Source organism: Thalassophryne amazonica, chromosome 19 (assembly GCF_902500255.1).
Source record: "Thalassophryne amazonica chromosome 19, fThaAma1.1, whole genome shotgun sequence".
Taxonomy (NCBI): Eukaryota; Metazoa; Chordata; class Actinopteri; order Batrachoidiformes; family Batrachoididae; genus Thalassophryne; species Thalassophryne amazonica.
This window is the reverse complement of record NC_047121.1, coordinates 69506696-69529173: the sequence shown is the minus strand read 5'-3', so window position 1 is coordinate 69529173 and position 22478 is coordinate 69506696. Positions and strand designations below refer to the sequence as shown.

At 41.7% G+C, this 22478-nt stretch overlaps 2 protein-coding genes across 2 annotated transcripts in view; one reads left to right on the top strand and one right to left on the bottom strand.

Annotated features, from left to right (window-relative positions):
• The first annotated feature begins 8176 nt into the window (after window positions 1–8176).
• id2a (inhibitor of DNA binding 2a) lies at window positions 8177–10275 on the top strand. The gene is made up of 3 exons (XM_034159419.1): window positions 8177–8653; window positions 8935–8995; window positions 9637–10275. The coding sequence occupies exons 1-2, from the start codon at window positions 8300–8302 to the stop codon at window positions 8989–8991; spliced, it is 411 nt and encodes a 136-aa protein (XP_034015310.1). The 5' UTR covers window positions 8177–8299; the 3' UTR covers window positions 8992–8995; window positions 9637–10275.
• A 1289-nt stretch (window positions 10276–11564) lies between these two features.
• Window positions 11565–22478, bottom strand: part of kidins220a (kinase D-interacting substrate 220a) — a 142442-nt gene continuing 131528 nt past the window's right edge. The window contains exons 30-32 of the mRNA XM_034159418.1: window positions 15610–15831; window positions 13144–13365; window positions 11565–12788 (exon numbers count right to left, since the gene is read on the bottom strand). Coding sequence (XP_034015309.1) covers window positions 11937–12788; window positions 13144–13365; window positions 15610–15831 — 1296 coding nt within the window. The 3' untranslated portion in view covers window positions 11565–11936. The remainder of the gene's footprint in view (window positions 12789–13143; window positions 13366–15609; window positions 15832–22478) is intronic.

Sequence of the window (22478 nt, the reverse complement as noted above, 5' to 3'; positions counted from 1 at the left end):
TGATTTTAGAGATATTGCGTAAATGCAAAAAAGCAGTCCTACATATTTGTTTAATATGCGCTTTGAATGACATATCCTGATCAAAAATGACTCCAAGATTTCTCACAGTATTACTAGAGGTCAGGGTAATGCCATCCAGAGTAAGGATCTGGTTAGACACCATGTTTCTAAGATTTGTGGGGCCAAGTACAATAACTTCAGTTTTATAAATTAAAATAAATTAAATAAATTAAATTAAAATATCTTGCATGGAAGTGTTTTATTTGAGTTGGGGCTACATATATTTATTAGATAGAAATCCTGCACATAACTGAATTGAGTTCATCCAATGTATCAGTTTTTTTAGTGTACCGGTCGTTGTTTTCTGTAACCTAACTCCGAGCTGATGCCGTAACTCCTTCCAAGTTCTACTTTACGTCACCTTAGTTCATTTTTGGTACTCTGCAGACAAACCCGATTTCATCTTCTGACTGTGCGCTCAGCAATAAGCCACACTGTCACACTCGCTGTGTGAAAATGGAGATATGCAGATATCTGATTACTGGGGTACAGACTGCTCGCTGCAGTGACAGCTGTGCCACACTGATAGGTGGGCGACACAGCAACGTTAGCGTGTGATTGTCTGCCAACGAGCAATATTGCCCAAAAGTTCAGCTTCAGCCAACTTTTCCACGCTGCCAACTGGTTGGTGGTTGTAACACCGGCCAAAGGATCTCTGTGCTTCAACTCTACCAAGATTTTTAACAACTTCTGATGAGCAGTTTTATGAGTTGTTGCAGTGTGGGGCTGCCGTGGAATAATATTAAGGCGTTCCTGTTCCTGTGGAGGAGCTGTCCACCTCCACCCGTCTGTCTTCCACCTGTCCCAGAGTTCCCAGCCAGCTGCGTGCCATGGAGGAGCAGCACACGCGGGGCAGAGGAGGGCTGGCCTCCTGGGAGTCTCGGAGTGGCCACTCTTCCACCAGCCTGGAAGGCACTCGGGCAGCCGTGACGCCTTTGTCTCCCGCTCCAATCTGGACATCTCATCTCTCCCATCCGTCCTCCCCGTACAGTGCTTCCTGCCTGTCCATTTGCCTTCTGCAGCCCCTCACATTACAATGAAGCCAGAGAGCACAGAGAGGGTCCCATCTGGACCGCCGGATGGAGAAAATCAACCAGACTCAAACACTAGCAGCTTTTCAAGGCGGGGCTGTTGCACCGTTATTCCACTTGCTGTTCTTTATAAAATGTAATAACATGGAATGGGTGGGAGCGGGGGGGTGTTGTTGTTCCACCACTGACTCTGCAGCAAAGTCTGCTCAAAATCCATGTGAAAGGGAGATCCGGCATAGCAGGACAGAGATGTGATGATTGGATGCCGTGTTACGTGTGCATGTGAGAAGAAACAGAGCTGGAATTGTCGCAAGCAGGTTTGGGCATATACAGAGGAGCGACAAAGGGTATATAGAGAGAAGGATGCTGAGGATGGAGCCACCAGGCAGGAGGAGAAGAGGGAGGGGCCAAAGAGGAGGTTTATGGATGTGCTGAGGGAGGACATGCAGGTGGTGGGTGGGACAGAGGGGGATGCAGAGGACAGGGTGAGATGGACCATCTGCTGTGGCGACCCCTAATGGAAGAAGACGAAAACAAAGATGATGAAGAAGACATTGATGATAATTATCTTTACCTAATACAAACTGACAATTAGCTAAATGTCTCCCTCTACAGTACATTATTACAGTACAGTATTTGTAGTTCCAACACATTTGTTACATGATATGCCCAAGTCTCACTCTCTGACAGTCAAAAATGAAGCTACCTGGAAGGATGAAAATGTTGCAGTTCCTTGAATGGCTGTTTGAGGCTGGCTCCAAAACAGAGCAGATTCCCATGGAAGCCCATGTTAAATGTCCAATAAATTTGTTTGCAGCCTGGTACAAAAAAAACAAACAAAAAAAAAACTGGTTGTGGTCTCTGTACATATAATTTAAACCTCCATGACAACTGTACAGGTGTGATTTTTTTTTATAACTTATTCATTTACATTAAGATATGTTATGCCCAGGGGCGTAGCACCAAATTCTGGGCCCTAGGTACTAGCCATATTGAAGACCCCCCCCCCCCCCATTATGTTCTTTTTTTATTAATGCAAACACCAAATTTCTAATGCGTAGTCAAACCAGGTCTAAATCATGTATACCTTAGATCACACCTGGGAGTCAGAATCCTTTTTAAAGTTGGAGGAGCAATATTGAGTTGGGGGGTCTGGGGGACCAAATTGCACCATTTTCTAGAAAAATGGTGCAATTTGGTGCATTCCCATCTGTTAAAATGCACAGGAATGCACCAAATTGCACCATTTTTCTTGCACCATTTTCTAGAAAAATGGTGCAATTTGGTGCATTCCTGTGCATTTTAACAGATGGGAATGCACCAAATTGCACCATTTTTCTTGCACCATTTTCTAGAAAAATGGTGCAATTTGGTGCATTCCCATCTGTTAAAATGCACAGGAATGCACCAAATTGCACCATTTTTCTAGAAAATGGTGCAATTTGGTCCCCCAGAACCCCCAACTCAATATAGCTCGCTTTCAAGCTCACCTGTCTTTTCAAATAATTTGGTTAGCAGCTGCTTTCCCTCATTTAGTTTTCTTTCCCTGTCCTTTTTTCTCTTCTTTTTTGAAATCCGGACTTTGATTTTTTAGGAAAGACATTATATTTCAGCCTAAACACTAGGGCTGCAACTAACGATTATTTTACTGATAAGTTCATCGGTCGATTATTTTTTTGATTAATCGTTTTGGTTTTTTTTGTTTTGTTTTTTACTTACATGTGAGTTTTGCCATTATTTCTCTAAGTGAGTTATTATTAAAAGGCCTTTGTCACACAACATCAACGTTTAAGCTTGTAACAAAGTTATGTTATATTCTGGTCAAAAACATACCTGGAGTAGTGTTTTGTTTTATTTTGCACATACATACATCACCGACACACCACAGAGAGATTTCCATCAGGTTTAGATGCCTACAGCAACTATCTCAACCACTGACAACATATTACAGCAAGAGTCCAAAAAAGTATTTTAAAGGCCTGACGAAAGTGTAATATGTGATCTTTAATAAGATATTTTCATGAAAAAAGACACAAATGTGCAGTTTACTGCATTTTATTTTTTCTTGTGTAAAAACACAGCTTAGATGTGGTTTGACCAAAACAAATTGTCATTAAACTTAAATAAAACAGGGATGAAGTGGAGGTTTAAGAGTCACTAGGTGTTCACAGGAAACACTTTTTCTATATTTATTTATGTTCATTGTTAGTTGGTTTAATCTTTTCTGTTTTGTTTTATCAGATTCTTTTTTTGTCTGTTTCTCTAAAACTTTTTTTGTGGCATTATTAGTTATTATTACTATTATTGTTGTTTCTATTATTATTATTATTATTATTGATATATAAATAAAAATAAATGAATAAAATATTACAATTTGTAATACATTTGACTCTTTTACAACAACAAACGCTGAGCCATGAATTATTATACAGAAAACAAATGTGCTGACAGCTGCAACAGCTTAATGCTAAATTTAACATTGAAAACGCCATAGACATGCTAACATGTTAGCATCGGCCCCGTTTTTAAGTTATAAAATACATCTATCAACTGTTTCAGAAGACCATAACAGGTCAGATTAACATCAAAATGTAAATGTTACTCACAGACATATGCTCTTTGGGGTTTTAGTGGGGAAAAATTAAGATTAAGCAAAATAAAACAAAGCACCAGATCGAATCACTGCTTCGATTGGTTCAAGGTTCAAAGCAAAGCCGCGCTGCAGAAACGGTTGATTTATATGGAAGAAACGAAACATTTGCGGTAAAACAAAATTATTTAACAACTAATTGATGACTAAATTAGTTGACAACTATTTTAACAATCGATTAAATCAATTAGTTGTTTCAGCACTACTAAACACCTCCTCTTTCTGTCAGATCCCGTTTGGGATGTGTGTGTGTGTGTGCGCGCCTGTGCGCCTGGACTAAACCATTGTACAACTGTGCAGGGTGGAAGGGCCCTCAGAGATCTTTCAGTATTATTGTTAGAGCAGAATTATGTTTTGCAACATTTATACATTCATTCTAATTATATTCTTTACAACATGAATTGTATGGACATTAATAACATGCAACACAAAAATATATTTAATGCCAGTTTTTTGTGGGGCCCCCCATGCTCTGGGCCCTGGGTACATAGTACCCTTTACCCCCCCAGTCTGACACCCCTGGTTATGCCATAACGTTATTCATATAGGGGACATGGTTGCTTTGAGTGACAGGTACCATGTCCCGCTGAGCTGAGCGTGCAGAGCTCTGGTCTCAGATGCCATAAGTCGTGGCCAGTACCTGTTTTGGACGATTGTCTCTGTTCTTTCTGAGCATTTTATTGCAAATATTTGTCATAATATGAATTGTGGCAGCAGCACGGTGGCTTAGTGGCTAAGATCCAAATAAAGTGCAAAAATTTGATGAAATGCCTTGATCTGGCTTGCCTCTGAACAGGCTAGCTTATAAAGCACAGACCTGGCAACTGGCTAACTTATAAACTGCAGACCTGGCAACCTGCCCAAACCTGAAAGTTAAAGAGCGATGGTGCCCTTTGCCAGAAGTGACCGAGCTGTTCAACAAACGCTACTTTGGCTTAAATTTTTTACATCAATGGAACACGACCAAACTAATTTTAAGCAAGTTTCAAGCTGTACTCACAAGGAATACCCTGTTTAAAGATGTTAGAATGTCATTAAAGCTGTTAAGACTATGAACAACCGGAAGTGACCATGTAAATGATGCCAATTTGAGAATCTGGGTGAAATTTTAGAACAGTTCAAAAATTTAGCCCCGATTTAAAAAATGGTGCCAATGATGGCCATAAACTACTACGTATACCAAGTTTGTTCAACATTGACAAAGATGGATCAAGAAGTTACCATGATACTTCTAAACACACCCAGATTTGCTATTTGGGATTTAACGGGAAGGAACAATGCTCTGCGGAAACCCTGCCCATAATTGAACTGAGTCATTTGTTTGTGTGATACACTCAAAAAACTGACTCATTTGATTGGATTCCATCTAATAAATATATGTAGCCCCAACTCAAAAAAGCACATCCATGCAAGATAATGCAGTTTGAGTTGGGACTACATATATTATTAGATGGAAATCCTACACATAATTGAATTGAGTTCATCCAATGAGTCATTTGTTTGTGTGATACACTCAAAAAACTGACTCATTTGATTGGATTCCATCTAATAAATATATGTAGCCCCAACTCAAAAAAGCACATCCATGCAAGATAATGCAGTTTGAGTTGGGACTACATATATTATTAGATGGAAATCCTACACATAATTGAATTGAGTTCATCCAATGAGTCATTTGTTTGTGTGATACACTCAAAAAACTGACTCATTGGATTGGATTCCATTTAAAAATATATGTAGCCCCAACTCAAAAAAGCACATCCATGCAAGATAATGCAGTTTGAGTTGGGACTACATATATTATTAGATGGAAATCCTACACATAATTGAATTGAGTTCATCCAATGAGTCATTTGTTTGTGTGATACACTCAAAAAACTGACTCATTGGATTGGATTCCATTTAAAAATATATGTAGCCCCAACTCAAAAAAGCACATCCATGCAAGATAATGCAGTTTGAGTTGGGACTACATATATTATTAGATGGAAATCCTACACATAATTGAATTGAGTTCATCCAATGAGTCATTTGTTTGTGTGATACACTCCAAAAACTGACTCATTGGATTGGATTCCATCTAAAAATATATGTAGCCCCAACTCAAAAAAGCACATCCATGCAAGATAATGCAATTTAATTGAGTTGGGACGGCATATATTTATTAGATGGAAATTCTGCACATAATTGAATTGAGTTCGTCCAATGAGCCATTTTTTTTGAGTGTACCCAAACATACTGCCATGAACATCACCGCCTCGTCCCCAAAAAAATGCTCAAAAGTTCACCAGTTAACCCCTAATTATGCAAATTAGTCATTCAGAAGCTTTTATAAATAATTCAGCCAGTTTCTGGAATCTTATGGAATTTTCTAGAATCTAAAATGAAGGTTAATGGTCAAGGTTTTTGGCTTTGGGGTTAGAAATTTCGGTTTCGTGTTCCATTATTCTTTCGGACTTCATTGTATTGTGAGGTTTAACTGTTACTTTTAAAAGTTATTTTATTTTCTAAGGTCAGTGCTCTGTGACTGCCCATCTAGTTTTTTAAAATTGTTTTATTTGAATCTTTTATTTAATTTATCCCGATGGATGCTTTTGGGCATCATATAATCTAAGCATAGTAAAAACAATGTTAATTTATTTGAATTTATTTGATGCATTTTAGGCTAAATTATTAGTTGTTAAAAATAAATGATTAATATTCCTGCTTTGGAAACACAAGACGTGGTTTTAATGGTTTCTTTAAAATACCAAGATCAGGTCAGCTGAGTTAAAAAATATCCGTGAATTTGAAGGTTTTAATGTGATAATGATGGCTTCTGATTTTTGGAACGTGCCCTGACCCACATCCCCTTAAAACCTCCACGGTTCGGTGCCCGGACCGATCAGCTGAGAACCATCACCGATCTACAACCCCGAAACCCCGTCTCCATGGAAACCGCCTCCTCGGCGCCGCGAGGGCTGGCTGGAGGGCTGCTGTGAATAGGGTGACGTCACGGCGCCGGCGCCAGAGAGTCTGCAGCTCCGGAGAGAGAGAGAGAGAGAGAGAGTTCTCTTTGCGCCGACGTGCTCTTGCGCCAGTTCATCACCTGTCTGTCATCAGAAGATGCGCCGCACAAAATGTCCACAGCTGTGGGAGCAAAAGAAAGAAGAGGAGAAAATGGAGAAATCACATCGCACCAGATGTGGACAGACTGCGCGCGGTCCAGATCACATTAGAAATTCATTAAAAAAAAAAAAAGCTCCTGCAGACAGCTGAGGAGAAACCGTCCGTGCGCGGTGAACGTTTGGCACCGTGCGTCAAAACAGCCATACAGATGGTGTGTTGTAGGTTTTTATAAAATGCAGCAAAACATTTCTCTGGCTGTTTATTTTATTTTATTTTAATTAAATTCAGGAATTTATCAATATTCACCTTATAATCCCAGATTTTAAAAATGATTTTTTTTTTTTTTAAGATTTAAATTCTAACTTTTCTCTCCGTCGCAGTTTTAAAAGCGATAAATAAAAATGCAATAATTTTCTCTGAAATCCGCAAAACTAATACCTGCGCGGAACAATTAACACTCTGCAAACGCTCCCGGGGGGGGGGCAATTACTGTGCGCCCCCGCAAACAGCCTCCTCCAGCTGCAAGAGAGAAAAACTCTGCAAACAACTGCGCCAAAACGCGAAAGTGTCGATATTGAATCACCTGACGTGCGGTTCCGAAATGAGCAGCCGAATAATCCGCATCAGGACCGCACCTCTGCGGGTTTTAGAATCTGCGTCATTATCTGTGGGGGGAAAAAAACATTGCGCACAAAATGTCAGCAGATGACTTGATAAGTTTGCTGACGCACTTTTAGTGACAGTGAAATCATGTTGTAAACTTTGAAACAGCGTAGCGCGTGCGCGCCTCCGCGCCCACTGCGTGCTTTCTGATTGACGTCTGTCAGGGTGAAGGAAGTTTATCGATTATCAGGTGCGCAAAAGCAAAGCATCCAAAGAGGCAAACACCAAATTCGTATCATGAACAGAAACATGCTTTTAATTTTTAGGAATGTTTTAAAATATCTAAAATATACAATATATGTCTATATATTGTAAAGATCGTGTTTGGATCGGTTGTGCCATGTGCGCGCACACGTCGCCAAACTCATCTGACAGCCGCGCGAATCATTAATTTTCCTGATCAGAAACAGGTAAGAGCTTAATTTTCCCAAATTGCCCACCGGAGCTGCTCAGAGCTCCCACTTGGTTCCGCCTCCAGCTTGCGTTTCCACGGGTAACGCGGATAAAAGTGGGAGGAGCTGCGTGGAGAAAAGCCAACGGCGCGGCTGAGGCGCGTTGAGTGACGCGTCACTGCGAACCAATCGGCGCGTTTAGCCCGCCCGCGCCGCGTGCCCAGCCTGCTCCCTATAAAAACCACACTGACAGCTCGGAAACGCAGTCTGATCGCTGATCGTCTGGGGACAAAAAAAAAAAAAAAAAGAAAAAGGAAAAACCCAAGAAAAAATAATATAGGAATAGAAAGACGAAATCGCCGCGAGCTGACGCCTCACCGTCTAACTTAGCAACAATGAAAGCGATCAGCCCCGTGCGGTCTTTCCGGAAAAACAACGCGAATTTCTCAGAGCACTCGTTGGGAATCTCTCGGAGCAAGACCCCGGTGGATGACCCGCTCAGCCTGCTGTACAACATGAACGACTGCTACTCCAAGCTGAAGGAGCTGGTGCCGAGCATCCCCCAGAACAAGAACGTCAGCAAGATGGAAATCCTGCAGCATGTCATCGACTACATCCTGGACCTGCAGATCGCGCTGGACTCCAGCGTGGCGCTAACCAGCCTGCATCACCCCGCGCGGCCGGGCCAGGCTCCCCCCAGGACCCCGCTGACCACCCTCAACACAGACATCAGCATCTTGTCATTACAGGTAATTACAGACGCGTGGGATCGCGGTGGAGGTGGTGGGTGCGAGGGGTAGGAAACACGCGCGATGTTTCCCAGAGGATTTTTAAAAGATTATTACTATTTGTGCGCCTCTTACGTGCGTAAATCGTCCAAAATGGCTTTCTGGCAAAGAAAATGGCATGTTTGTGTCTTTTGTTCGGATCTAGAAAAGCAGGGGGTGGTTTGGCGCCGTGCGTAAAAAAGACGGACGCGTCAGTAGGACGCTGCGTGAATTAACATTTGTTTGTTTTTGTTTGTTTTCAGTCTCCGGAGTTGCCATCAGAGCTGCTGACAGATGACAGCCGGACTCTGCGTCGTTAAAACGGTGAGTATGCATGTTGCTGCATTCTGTCCAGTCTGCTTCAGCAGACTCCACGCAGCCGTTTTGTTCCCACACTGTGACTCACGTCGTGTTTCCAATGCGCAAAATGGCAAAAACAGACATTTGGTTTGGAGAAAATGTGACTTCCATTATCAGGGGTTTCTGTCTGTTTTGGTGACCCAAATCTGGCAACTTAAATCAGATATCAGTCACCTGCTGTCCAAACGTTATTTTATTTATTTATTTATTGTGGCAAATCTGATTCTTAATGTGGAATAAAATAAATGAACACACTCCAGGCTGCTTCGGGTCAACATTCTGAGTAATGAAGAGCATCTGCACATGAAAATAATAGCTGTTTGGATTACTGCTACTACGATGTCTGCGCGTAATTGGTACAAGAAGAGGGACGGCGCCAGCTGAGCGGCAATTACGCTGATTCTTCCCCAGATTGTAGGCTGAAGTTGTGCGCAAAAGTGTATGTGTGCGCGCGCGCGTGTACATCTGGAGCGCAGGGTTTGCTTAGCGTCGGGAGTGTTTGGTTAAATGTTAAAAACTGCGGCTTCCTCCCTGGCGCCAGTCTGTCCGGATCTCTGCCCTGTTTGCATTTTCTAAACACGCCTCTCCTTCTCAATCTTTTGCAGGTGTTTGGTCAAGACGCAGAAAAACACACAGGACCTGGAGACTGAGAGCAGGACTTTCTCTTCCTCTCCTTCCCCTCCCTCCTTCCTCTGTCCTCCAGGCCTGGATTTTTTTCCCCTCACCCCCTTCGCTCCTGACGCCGAATCAAAAAGACTTTGCTTTATTATGGGACAATCTTATGTGATGTGTTTTTCTGTTTGGACACTTCATTATATTATTTAACTTAAGACTTTATTTGTGGGTCCTTTCTGGAAATGGAAGGCGCGTTATATTCCCGACAGCGGGAGGAAAAACGAGATTATTGTTAAGGATTATTTCACTCCTGTCCTCCTTCCTTGTCGAAGTCTTCGCTTTTTGGCGGAGGTGGGATCGTGAATTAAAAAAAAAATCTTGGTTAGTTACTGTAAAAAGTTTAGTCTTGTCAGAATTGTTGGCACATGAAGGACTGGACGTTGTTTAAAAAAATGTTAACGAATGGAAAAAAAAAAAACTTTGTGAACTCTTATCGGGAGTTTTATCTTGTATAGTTGCAGGAATTTGAAACTTCTGCAAAAGTGTAATGTTGTACTTAATTATGCTGAAACTTTTTATAAAAGTAATGTAAATCGTACCTTTTTATACAAAATAAATTAAAAACTCTACTTTGGGGTTGTTTCATTCGGTGACAAGTTGGAAGTGTTGGATGAGTTTCGTGCGTAAAAGCAGTTAATCCAACTGTGCGCATAGAAAGTCACGTTTTACGCACGAGGAGAAACAGATTTCACAACTAAGTGTTATTCTGACGTCTACAGTTTGTGGTGTCAACATTCGCCCGTGGTAAAGCAGCATCATTACCTGCAGGGTCTGTGCGTAAAAGCGTCACTGCGCAGCGCTTTTCTCCACGCTGCAGCACATAAGGGATTAAGCAATTTGCCGTGACAGCATGAGCCAGTAGAGACGCAGACTCTAGGCTATCTTGTTCTAAAATAAACACATACACCAGTTCGACTGTAAGGATTTTTAACTCGAGGTGAAATTGGACCGATTCTTTGCTGATCCAAATGCTGCGGGCGCAGCGAATCTTTGTAATTTGGCATTTTCCAAAGTTTGGGAAAGTTCCAATGCTGTCTAAGACGTAACATTTAATGGACTTATCACAAAAAAGGAAAAAAAGAATCGAGTTTTAGTTTAGAGCGTTAACTTTGATTCCGATTATCTCGGTTGGTGCCAAATCGGCTCTTGTCTTTTTACGCATTTATGAATTGTGATAGTATGGGGAGCAACTTTCGATTTCTGCATCAATCTGAAGGGTTTGTGATCAAAACGCTCATTTGGCTGCATTGTAAACGGTCCATTACGGCGAGGTAGAGAGGTGGCATCAATAACAGTAAAGTACAAATGACTGATAACGACAGTATGAGGCAGCTAATGTGCTGCTGGGTGACATGTCCTGTGGAGACTGTCAGTCACCCCCTTTTAAAATAGAGCGCACTTTCTCCAATGTTTCACCAAATAATGGATGAGATTTCATGGACCCAACTATCTGATTTTTATTAAACTGCTGCAGGTTTCACCTGTTTAAACATCAAATTATTTTCATACGAGATTATGTTGTGCGTAAAATCTAGTTTAAAGTGGATTCACACCATGCGGGTCCAACTTTGGAGTCACTTTCTGTTTGCAGTCAGCAGCCTGCAGCGCGTTTGTATGGCGAGTGCGCCATCTATCGGAGACAAACTGAAACTATTCCGATCACATCCTTTTCTGCCACCCAACTTCGTTATTCGATAAAAATTTTAACTGCTCTGTGTTGCAGGTAAAAAATCAGAGCATACAGAAGGGTTACAGAGTTTAAAATGAGTAACACTGAAGCTGAGTCTTTGGCAGGCAAACGTTACATTTTCCAGCCACAAATGTTTGTTTATATGCTTTTATAAAAAGACGTCAAGGATCTCACGCAGATGAAATGTTTTATTTCGGTTTCACAGCCACTTTGGAATAGATGATCACCGCTTTGGAGACAGTGCGTGCAAACAAAACCAACCCGCCGAGATCCTACATCACGGCTGAACGCTACCGAACACATCACACACAAAAAGGCCACACCTTCCCCAAGCGTTTTACAATTTTCAGTAACACATTCATCATTACAAAAAGTAGTAACTGTTTTATGTAACTTTCTTTGAGTTTTATCAAAACTTTATGTACTGATTACTTGGAATCGCAGCAACACGTCCTACTTTTTCTACTCTCAACATTCTATAACATGCTAAAACATCAATTATGTCACAACAAACACGTTCACATGACCCTCCTGGGCTTCTCACAGGAAGCTCTCCCTCTCGTCTCCCAGGCTGATGGTGTGCAGGTTCTGGTTCTGGTGGATAGTTGCAGCTGTAGTGTTGGGGGCGTGGCCGGGGATGATGGTGATGGCTCGAGGCACGTTGCTGATGGACACGGCTGTTGTTGACTGCAGGTCCGTGGAGTCGACATGCTGCTGGTGGCTGTTGTTTGTGTTGTTATTAAGGGGGGTGTTACTTGATGTGTGGTTAAGGTTGCTGCCGTCACTGCTGGAGGGCCAGACTTCATCTGGGCTACTGACCATTAGGCTGACTTCAGACGCCGCCTCGGAGCAGATAGACATGCGGGCCTCTGACGTGTCCTGCAGGCTGCTAGGGAGGAGGCCTCGCTTCTTCACCAAACCTTCCAGCTCCAGTTCGGTCACGCCGGACTTTGGCGCTGGCTTCACTCTGTATGAGTCTTCTTCACCTTCCTCCAGCGAGGGGTCCGAGGAGCTCTCACTAGACCGCATCCCTGAGTCAGATGAGTCCTTCTTGTCCAGGAGGAGATCTGCCAGGAAGCCTGGTTTGGTCAGCAAACCAGGCGGCACAGCAGCTCTGTGACATGATGAGGCACCTGCTCTCGGCTCTTGTTGGAGGAGGGGTGTAGTGTTGTCTGCTTCCTCTGAGCCTGAATCTTCATCGATAGTTTGTTGGTTGTAGTACTCTTTGGCACCTTTCTTCGAGAACGCACTGTGGTCCAGCTTCTCATCCTCTTCACTGATGGTGTCGAGGAGCGGGGCATCAGTGCTCGATGAGAAGTCTGTGGCATCGATCAACTTCAAAACTCTCTTGGTGAAGGACTTGCGACTGTCTTGGTCAACTGGTTCCTTAACCTGGAGAATGGGAAGATGATTTAAGAACCAGTCCCAAAACAATCAGTTTTCTGTGCTACGGCCGAATTGCCTGCGAGAACAAGATTCTCGTCTCTCCGCTAAGTACTAAAACGGCGTGTATGCCAAGAATTTAGAAAATTGGTAAATACAAATCTCGTTTTCTCCTCATCTATGAGACATTGCTCAGCCCAGAGCTGACCACACAACCTTTGCGGTGTTTTAGAAGCAGGACTTCTGCTCAGTTATCACACAAGTTAGCAAGTCATATTTTGCACTGCGTAATGTCACTTGGATTTGTCAGAATCATTTGCGTTTTCAGTGACGGGGCGAGCTGTACTTGTGACTGTCCACCCACCCCTTTGTCCTCTGAGCTGGCAGCCTGAAGGAACTGTCCAGTGTGGGGCTGCACAGGCCTCTCCCCCCCGCTGCCGGACATCTCCAGCTGGGCCATCTGAGCGATGTACTCCCTGTAAGCATTTCGATACTCAGCCTGCTGCTTGTCTGTCAGCTTGCAGATGTCGTTGGAGGATTCCTGAGAGTTGAGGCTGGTCATGCTGGAGGTGTGGGCATTCGCCACCTGACGGAATGGGAAAGAGTTTGGTTCACGTCCATATACCCAAATGACTGAGTGAATCTCAATATACTGGTGTTATCTGTATGCAGTAGAAATAATTAAAAGCGCACTCAGAGTGCACAAATACACCACAGTATAACAGTTTGCTTTGTATCTCTGATTTTCCTTTGAGATCTTTCATTTATAGTTATTCCTTTGATCTTCTCTCATCTTAGATCATGATAGGTGACCTATGATTCTGAGCCTGATCTTTGCTCCTGATCTCTCATCTCTAACCCAACATGAAATTGTGATTACTGAACTTTGAGCTAGATCGCTCATCTTTAACCCACAAATTAGATACTCATCATTCATCTTTTCACTCTCATTAAATCCTGACTGTTGACCTTTCATCCTGGTCATTCATCTTAATCCCCAACAACGAATCCTTATTGTGTAATTCTAATGTTGATCATATTTAACCCAGGTATTAGATCTTGATTGCTGAACTTTGATCCTGACCCTTGATTCTGATATTCCATCTTTCACTCTGATATTGGTCTGATGGCTGATCTTTGATCTTGATCACTCATTTTTGAGCCTTGACCAGTTTGTTCTTGCTGGAGTGTCTGTCTCATTCATTCAGCAATCAGGATCAAATGTCATGATCCACAGCTGTATTATGAATGGCAGGATGAGGATGAAATGATCCAGATAAGAGTAAAGATCAAAGGGAAGATCACTCTTCTGTAAAATCTATTAATGTCCTTCTGACAAACTGCAAATAAAACATAACCACCTTAGTGAAGGTACTGACTATCACAATTAGGATTTTTCTTTTTTAATTCAGCCTAGACAGGAATTGTTAATGTGCATCACAGCATTATTACAACACAATAACCACATGAAAAACAGACATTACGGAATTACGCATGGAATTAAAATAGAGATAAAATGTTCAATAATGAATGGTAAAATTTTTACTATGTATTTAATACCCCACAAATAAGAGAAGGTTCACAAAGTGGTCAACCATTATACTAAAAGAACCCAACCAGCTTTATATATGTGACTGATTTATATATATATATATATAAGTCCAATTACATCTCCTTTAAAGAGGTCAGACCAGAATTATTTTCCTTCCTACACATGTTCATATGGCGTGTGACTACTGCGGGAAGTTTCATTGAAATCCATAAAGAGGAGGCATTGCACTTAAAAGACTCATAAGCAGATAGACAGGGTAATTCCTATATAACCCCCTTCCCCAACTACACTTTATCTGCAGTCACGAAAGCAGATTACAGGAAGGTACATAAGGATCAATAAGATGGACAGAATAACCACCATACAGAGAAGTATGATGGTGGTCACACCAAGTTTTGTTAAAAATGTAGAATTCTGAATGGTGGTTATTCTGCCCGTATATAAAGAGGTGAAATCTTAAGTAAAATGATCCGACTCCTTTGTCTTGATTAAAACTTTTGCAGGTTCATTTTGAAAACTTTTGACACTGGTGGGTGTAACTAAGGAGCAGTTTATACGAGGCAGAGTTACATTATTAAAACTATTAACAAGAGTGATTAGTACAGGAGTTGGAGGTGTAATAACCGCTTTGGTGCGTTCCAGCGTCAGCTGATTTCATCTTCAAGCAGCCGTCTGTGTGCTTTGTCGCGTCTCAGACTTTGTTAATTAGACTTAGAGAAGGTGAAAATAACAAACAGGAGGCGTACGTGTGCACGTGTATTTTTAAATCCTGCCTCCTTTTGCCATTAGCTTCCTCTGCTGCACTCTTTGCTCTAAACCGCATTAATGTCACCGGTGCGGGCTGAACAACACGTGGCCACGTGACAGAGTGTGTGTGTGTGTGCGACCTTGTGATCACGTGACTGTTGTACCTTCACAAGATAATTCTGCTTCTACCTGAAACTTTTATTTATTTCTTTTTTTAACCGTTATTGTTTCTGCATGTGACGGGTGGTGGCCGAGTGGTTAGTGCACTTGGTTTCAGTGAGGAAGGTTCCCGGTTCAAACCCCACCCCTGCCACATTTCTCCCTGTAATGTGGAGTTGCATCAGGAAGGGCATCCAGCGTAAAACTTGTGCCAAATCAACTCGCAGAGCCGCCTTGGATTTGCTGTGGCCACTCTGAGTGCAAACAAGGGAACAGCCATAGGGTCTTACTATTGTTTCTTCATGTGGACAAGTGCAGCGTGCACGTGAGATCTGCGTGATTGGATTTGTCGTTTGTTGGCGTTAAGCCGACCTGCCAGTGCGAGACGTCGATGTGCTTCGGCGGTGGCTCCTCCAGCCCCACCCCGTTCAGTTCCTCGAAGCTGAGGCTGAGGCTAAAGTCCCCTGCATCGAGCTGGGATCTCCTCGAGCGTCTGCTGGGCTCTCCGTGTTGAATGGTGCTGCCTTGCTCACTGGCAGGCCGGGACTCATCCTCGAGCACAGCCTGGCTTTCAGCTTGGCGTTGTTCCATCACCTGAGGAGAGAAACACAAAGTCTTACCACCACTGCAGGAAAAGTAAGAAGTCATTTGATGAGGCTAAAGTGCTTCGTAAGCGGAGCTGTTCCGTCGTGCGCTCCTTCCTGACAATCACCTCCCTTCATCCAGATATTGGCCATTGTGAACCAGGTGGCCGTGCCGGCTGCATCCTTCCAACACAACACAAGTTAGCACATGAAGCCGTTCTTATCCAGACTTGGACTCCTCAGATTTCCAGCTGTATCTACACGAGCGCCACTAAAACACGACCAATCTGGGGCTGTGGTTCAATATGAGGAACACAAACCAACGCGTGACCAAGTGGAGTCGGCGACATGTGGTAGTGATTTGAGTGGACTCCTGGCGGACTGACGAGCGCCGTTCTCGTAATGAGGATTATAAAATCTCCATCTCAATATCAGATGTTGTTTTACGAGACAATGTCTTGTTTCTTTTTGGAATAAACAAAAGGCGACAAATCAACAGGAGGAACTCTGTCACGCTGTGTTAATAATATATGAGCAGCATGTATGCATTTATTCATTTGTATGTCTTTAAAGCTATTTTCAAAATAGAATTTTTCCTTTGTTGTTTTATTTTGACAACAGAAAAGTCTTATGGGCACGAGCACAGCATTTAAACAAAGTTTTGACAAAAGATGATACTTTAAGTTGGAACACTGTGAAAATGCAAAATCTTACCAAGAATATTAGTCTCATTTTTTAGTCAAGATATTTAATCTACATTTAATATAAAAAGTACAAATTTCAGTACAATATAAGGACTTGTTCTGTAATAACATTTGCTAAGAAATTTTATTTTATTTTTTTAATTTTTTTTGAAGGGGGAAAAAAGGATTGTGAAATTAGTTGAGAAAACCCAGTTTGAGTTTAATTTCCTTCACCTGTCTGGCAGGATTACGTAAGAACTACTGAACCAGTTTTTGAATCTTGGTGGCAGGGTTAGGTTTGGGCCAAGGAGGAAAACTTTAACTTTGGAGCAGATCCAAGAATCCATACGTCGTATCCATAAAAGTGAGGAAGCTAACGTTGTCGTTTATGCTAAGGGAAGTACAGTACGAGGTGATTTCTACTGTATATTTTGATTTATTTTTATGGAACCTGTAGTTAAAATATGTCCTTAAGTATTGGTGGAGGTACAGTATGTGTTCTTGGATCACTTCTCATGGACTTGTATTTGGAAATGGTTCATCTTTTACAAATAAAAGTATCTTAAAATTCTTATGGCGTCTCAAAAAAAAATTTTTTTGGCTCAAAACAAGATGTTTTCAAGACTCTCACTTTAGATTTTTAGGCTGTATTGTGCAACAAAGAAAAACAAGTCCTCATAGCTTAAAGAACTGTTACCTGTTGTGATTACATCTTAAAGTGTAGATTGTATATTTTGATTAGAACTTAGGTGGTAAGATTCTGTGTTTTTGCATTGAATTTAGCCTCACCATCCCCCTAAAGAGCTGCCAGTCACCAAAGTTCATCCCCATTTCTTTCTTCAGCTCATCCAGGTTGCACTGGGACAGCACCCGGCCATTTATATTAGCCTGTAGAGGACAAGGAAGGAATGTTTGCTCTGACTCAGGCTAAAAAACACAAAGCACAACAAAGATCAGAGAGACGGCAGCATAACAAGGAACGGATTCATTTGAACTCAGATGTGGATCATATTCGAACAGTTGCTGTGTTCACATGTTTGTGTAAGAAAATGACGGCAAACTGTATGTTCGATTGTTTTCAAAGAGAGGACAAGGGGAAATTTCAGCACAGCCGGCTGTGATCACATCAACTGCACATTGCGACGGCAACTGCTGTCAAACATTACAAAATTTCACATTTGACCGCGATGAGGAAAAGATGGACAGTGAGAGGTGGATTATTTGAATGCAGGGAGTCGCTCAGTTTTAATCCAGTAAACATGAATAATCTGTGTGATATTACACAGAGAAGCTGTAGAGTCACAAAAAGTTGACTTTTTAAGCAACCATCAGGGCCAGCAGTTACCGTTTGAATGTAACGTTGTGCAAAATTAAAGGAGAACACAGACATTTTTGAACCTGGGGAACTACATGCTTCCTCACATTAGATGTCATGTCCCATATAGCTTTTTTTTTTTTCCTGGCAGAAAAGCGCTGAGAGAGCACCCTCAAAAGCTTCATCCCAGCAATTCAGCACTTTCAGTGGGAGGGGAAAAAAACCTGCCAGTGGGATGTTTCTATGACAACAAACAGCCAACAACTATCTTAAAATGTATACTGCGGTAAAAGTACTCACCCTCAGCAACAACCAAACATCTGTACAATCTGCTATCACAGATGTTTTTTGTTTTTGTCTGTCTATTGTGATGTTATGATTCTAAGTGACAAATCATCAAAAATAAACCTCTTCTTGGCTGGGTGAAAAGGCACTGCAGTTATGTCATGGTCTCTTTCTGAAAAGTTAATGGGATTTTCAACTTAAAAGCACTCAAAGCAGTTTAACAAAAAAAAAAGAAAAAAGAAGCAGTGTGCTCTGGAAAAAGAAAAATAAGGACGCTGGTATGGATTTTTTCTGCAGGTGGCTGCATGTGCCCTCATATGTTCCATTGTCATTTAGGATAATTGATGAAAAAACAAAAGATGCTAGCACCCAGACCAAAAAAAAAAAAAAAAAAAAACCACAGCACCTGATGATATTTCAGTGTATTCAGTGGTGACGAGAAGCATTTCACAGCCCCATACACAGCTGTTAATAGTTTTAGCGATCAGACTAAATAATGAAGTGATAAAAGCTGATTTTGTCCCAAGTGAAAAGTTAAAAAATAAATAAATAAATAAATAAAATGGGCCCCACATTGTTTCTGTATTCAATGCAAAGTCGAACAAAATAGGCCCTGCATTCAAAAATGTTGGAGTTCTCCTTTATTAAGAAAAATATCTGTCTGGTTAACACTGAAAATAACTGCATATCATGTCACAGTTTACTGCCTGCCACTGCAGACAACAGAAATTCTGCTATAACAACCAGTACAACAGTTTTCTACATAAACATGTGAAGGCAGCATGAGGGCCCTATCTTGCATGGAAACTAGCAATGACACTCTCGTTGAGCTGCACGTTGCTTGGCGCCAGGTGGAACATGGCGTCCTAAATGTTGAATTACTCAGCGTTCGTGACCGCACCTTCTTAATGGTGGAGGTATACTGAGGCAGCATGCTGGGGTCGACACCATCAATGTGTTTGAGACGCTCACACACTGCGTCCATGTTCAATGAGCTGAGCAGCACGGCGGGAGAAACCTACACACAGACAAAATTAGAACATTAAAGTCGTGAGAGATTTTTTTTTTTTACTTTAGTGGCGCATACTCAGACTGTTAGCATACAGTGCCACAGCACCACTGATTAGAGCAAAAGAAGCAGACCCACAGGCTTGTGACTGAGAGGCACGCCAAGGTGCAAAACCAGAATCCGAAACAAGAGCTCTCTATATCAGTCACACGATGCCAGGGTAAAAATAAACAATGCTGTCAACGTTACCTGCCCTTATTCTTTGCTCAGTGTGTGTCTGAGCACAGGGAGTGTGTGTGCACAGCATTTAAGGGATGGAGTCTGCGTGTCTGCTGAACTGCTCTGAGGTTCCGTGTGACTGATGCCAGTGGCCTGTCTGTGCTGTAAGGTCTCACAGAAAGCCAACACACCACCCGCCGACACAAAAGCTAAACAAACCTCATCTACGCTCCTCTTTCTCTCACCCCTCTCCCTGTTCTCATCTTTATCCACACTTGCTTCAGTTGCATCCTTCCCTCCTCCATCTTCCTTCCTTCCTTCCTTCCTCTGACATTCCTTCTCTCCATCGCTTCTCTTTCTTCCATCTCCCTGTTATTAGCTCCATTAAGACACCAGCTTCACACTAAGCCTCTCGGCTTTGTTTCTGGATTCAATGCAAAGTCGAACGAAGCTTAGTCAGACTGCGAGCGGTTTTGTGACTGAATGTAAGCAACTCGAACGACACAGTACACAAAAGTAGGTGCCAGCTTTCTACAATAGTGGTCAAAGTTACGAAGACTCGTACTGAGGAAGCACACACACACACACAGTAGTGTTCAGAATAATAGTAGTGCTATGTGACTAAAAAGATTAATCCAGGTTTTGACTATATTTCTTATTGTTACATGGGAAACAAGATACCAGTAGATTCAGTAGGTTCTCAAAATCCAACAAGACCAAGCATTCATGATATGCACACTCGAGGCTATGAAATTGGGCTATTAGTAAAAAAAAAAAAAAAAAAAGTAGAAAAGGGGGTGTTCACAATAATAGTAGCATCTGCTGTTGACGCTACAAACTCAAAACTATTATGTTCAAACTGCTTTTTTTATCAATCCTGTGAATCACTAAACTAGTATTTCGTTGTATAACCACAGTTTTTCATGATTTCTTCACATCTGCGAGGCATTAATTTTGTTGGTTTGGAACCAAGATTTTGCTGGTTTACTAGTGTGCTTGGGGTCATTGTCTTGTTGAAACACCCATTTCAAGGGCATGTCCTCTTCAGCATAAGGCAACATGACCTCTTCAAGTATTCTGACATATCCAAACTGATCCATGATACCTGGTATGCGATATATAGGCCCAACACCATAGTAGGAGAAACATGCCCATATCATGATGCTTCACTGTCTTCACTGTGAACTGTGGCTTGAATTCGGAGTTTGGGGGTCGTCTCACAAACTGTCTGTGGCCCTTGGACCCAAAAAGAACAATTTTACTCTCATCAGTCCACAAAATATTCCTCCATTTCTCTTTAGGCCAGTTGATGTGTTCTTTGGCAAATTGTAACCTCTTCTGCACATGTCTTATTTAACAAAGGGACTTTGTGGGGGATTCTTGCAAATAAATTAGCTTCACACAGGCGTCTTTTAACTGTCACAGCACTTACAGGTAACTCCAGACTGTCTTTGATCATCCTGGAGCTGATCAATGGGTGAGCCTTTGCCATTCTGGTTATTCTTCTATCCATTTTGATGGTTGTTTTCTGTTTTCTTCCACGCGTCTGTTTTTTTTTTGTCCATTTTAAAGCATTGGAGATCATTGTAGATGAACAGCCTATAATTTTTTGCCCCTGCGTATAAGTTTTCCCCTCTCCAATCAACTTTTGAATCAAACTACGCTGTTCTTCTGAACAATGTCTTGAATGTCCCATTTTCCTCAGGCTTTCAAAGAGAAAAGCATGTTCAACAGGTGCTGGCTTCATCCTTAAATAGGGGACACCTGATTCACACCTGTTTGTTCCACAAAATTGACAAACTCACTGACTGAATGCCACACTACTATTATTGTGAACACCCCCTTTTCTACTTTTTTTTTTTTTACTAATAGCCCAATTTCATAGCCTTAAGAGTGTGCATATCATGAATGCTTGGTCTTGTTGGATTTGTGAGAATGTACTGAATCTACTGGTACCTTGTTTCCCATGTAACAATAAGAAATATACTCAAAACCTGGATTAATCTTTTTAGTCACATAGCACTACTATTATTCTGAACACTACTGTATACACTACTGATTTTTCTCCAGAATAAAAACTGATCTCAGTTAGTGAACATACAGCACCTGTTTACTAAAAGCATAACAATACAGTGACCTCGCACATATTTATTCTACGACAAGCAGAAATTGTGCAGATCTGTTCTCAGTTATTACTGTTGTTTATCTTCACTTTTCTGCAGGTTTCAGTGTAAAATCCAGCATATGCTACAGCAGCACTGCACATCAGCGTCACTTTTGGCCCACACAGCAACAGGAATTATGGGTAATCAAACAGCATAGTGTCTTTCTTTAATGGGATGACATCTGGTCCATCCCATCTCTCAAACCTGCATTGTTGGGATGGCACAGTTGCATTTCCCACTTTGTACCCGGTCATGAGCTGCAACCGGAAAAGATAAACAACAATGGGAGCCGATGGAGAAACTTTTCCCAGAGAAAGTCTACAAATGCAAGGATTTGTTGATTGTTACTATTAAAATATAAAACGTACATTCTCTTGGTGTGACGTAAGGCCATCTATCCATTTTTACCTGCTTCGCTGAAGACAAAGCAGGTTTAACGCATGTGATATATTCACAGAGACTTTGTGTATCAAGGTGAAACTTGGTACACAAAGTTATCTCACTAAGACCTCGGACAACTTCAATGCTGGCGCAATTCAGATTTAATTGTGGCCACCAGGTTGCTGAGTCTCTGAAAACTACTATATGCGATAATACAGCAAATACCAAATGGATCATGTTTAATCTTGCTACTGTAGATTATACCTTACAAAGACCTTGCATAAGTTCAACGTTGGACTCTGGGACAAAGATTAAAGAAGTACTGCCCTTGTTGATGTTTTACGCTTTACCACTTTCCATCAGGTGACAAACTGAATTGAAAATGCACAGACACTGAACTGCCTGCGTTTGCTGGTCAAGATGGTGCTGATGTGTAACACTGCTGTAGTGAAACCCAGTCTTTAGATGCAAGATTTGGCCATTATCCTAATCATTATCCTGTCTGGACCTATACTTTTATTCATGTAATTTTGGGATGGCACAATAATACTTTTCATGCCCAATTTGATCCCAATATTGGTACCTTCAGTATTATCATTT

Bases quoted from the DNA above. Each gene is read 5' to 3' on its own strand.
- id2a (XM_034159419.1), top strand. From the start codon at position 8,300: ATGAAAGCGATCAGCCCCGTGCGGTCTTTCCGGAAAAACAACGCGAAT. The intron at 8,654-8,934 runs GTAATTACAGAC...GTTTGTTTTCAG, and splicing joins TCAGCATCTTGTCATTACAG to TCTCCGGAGTTGCCATCAGA.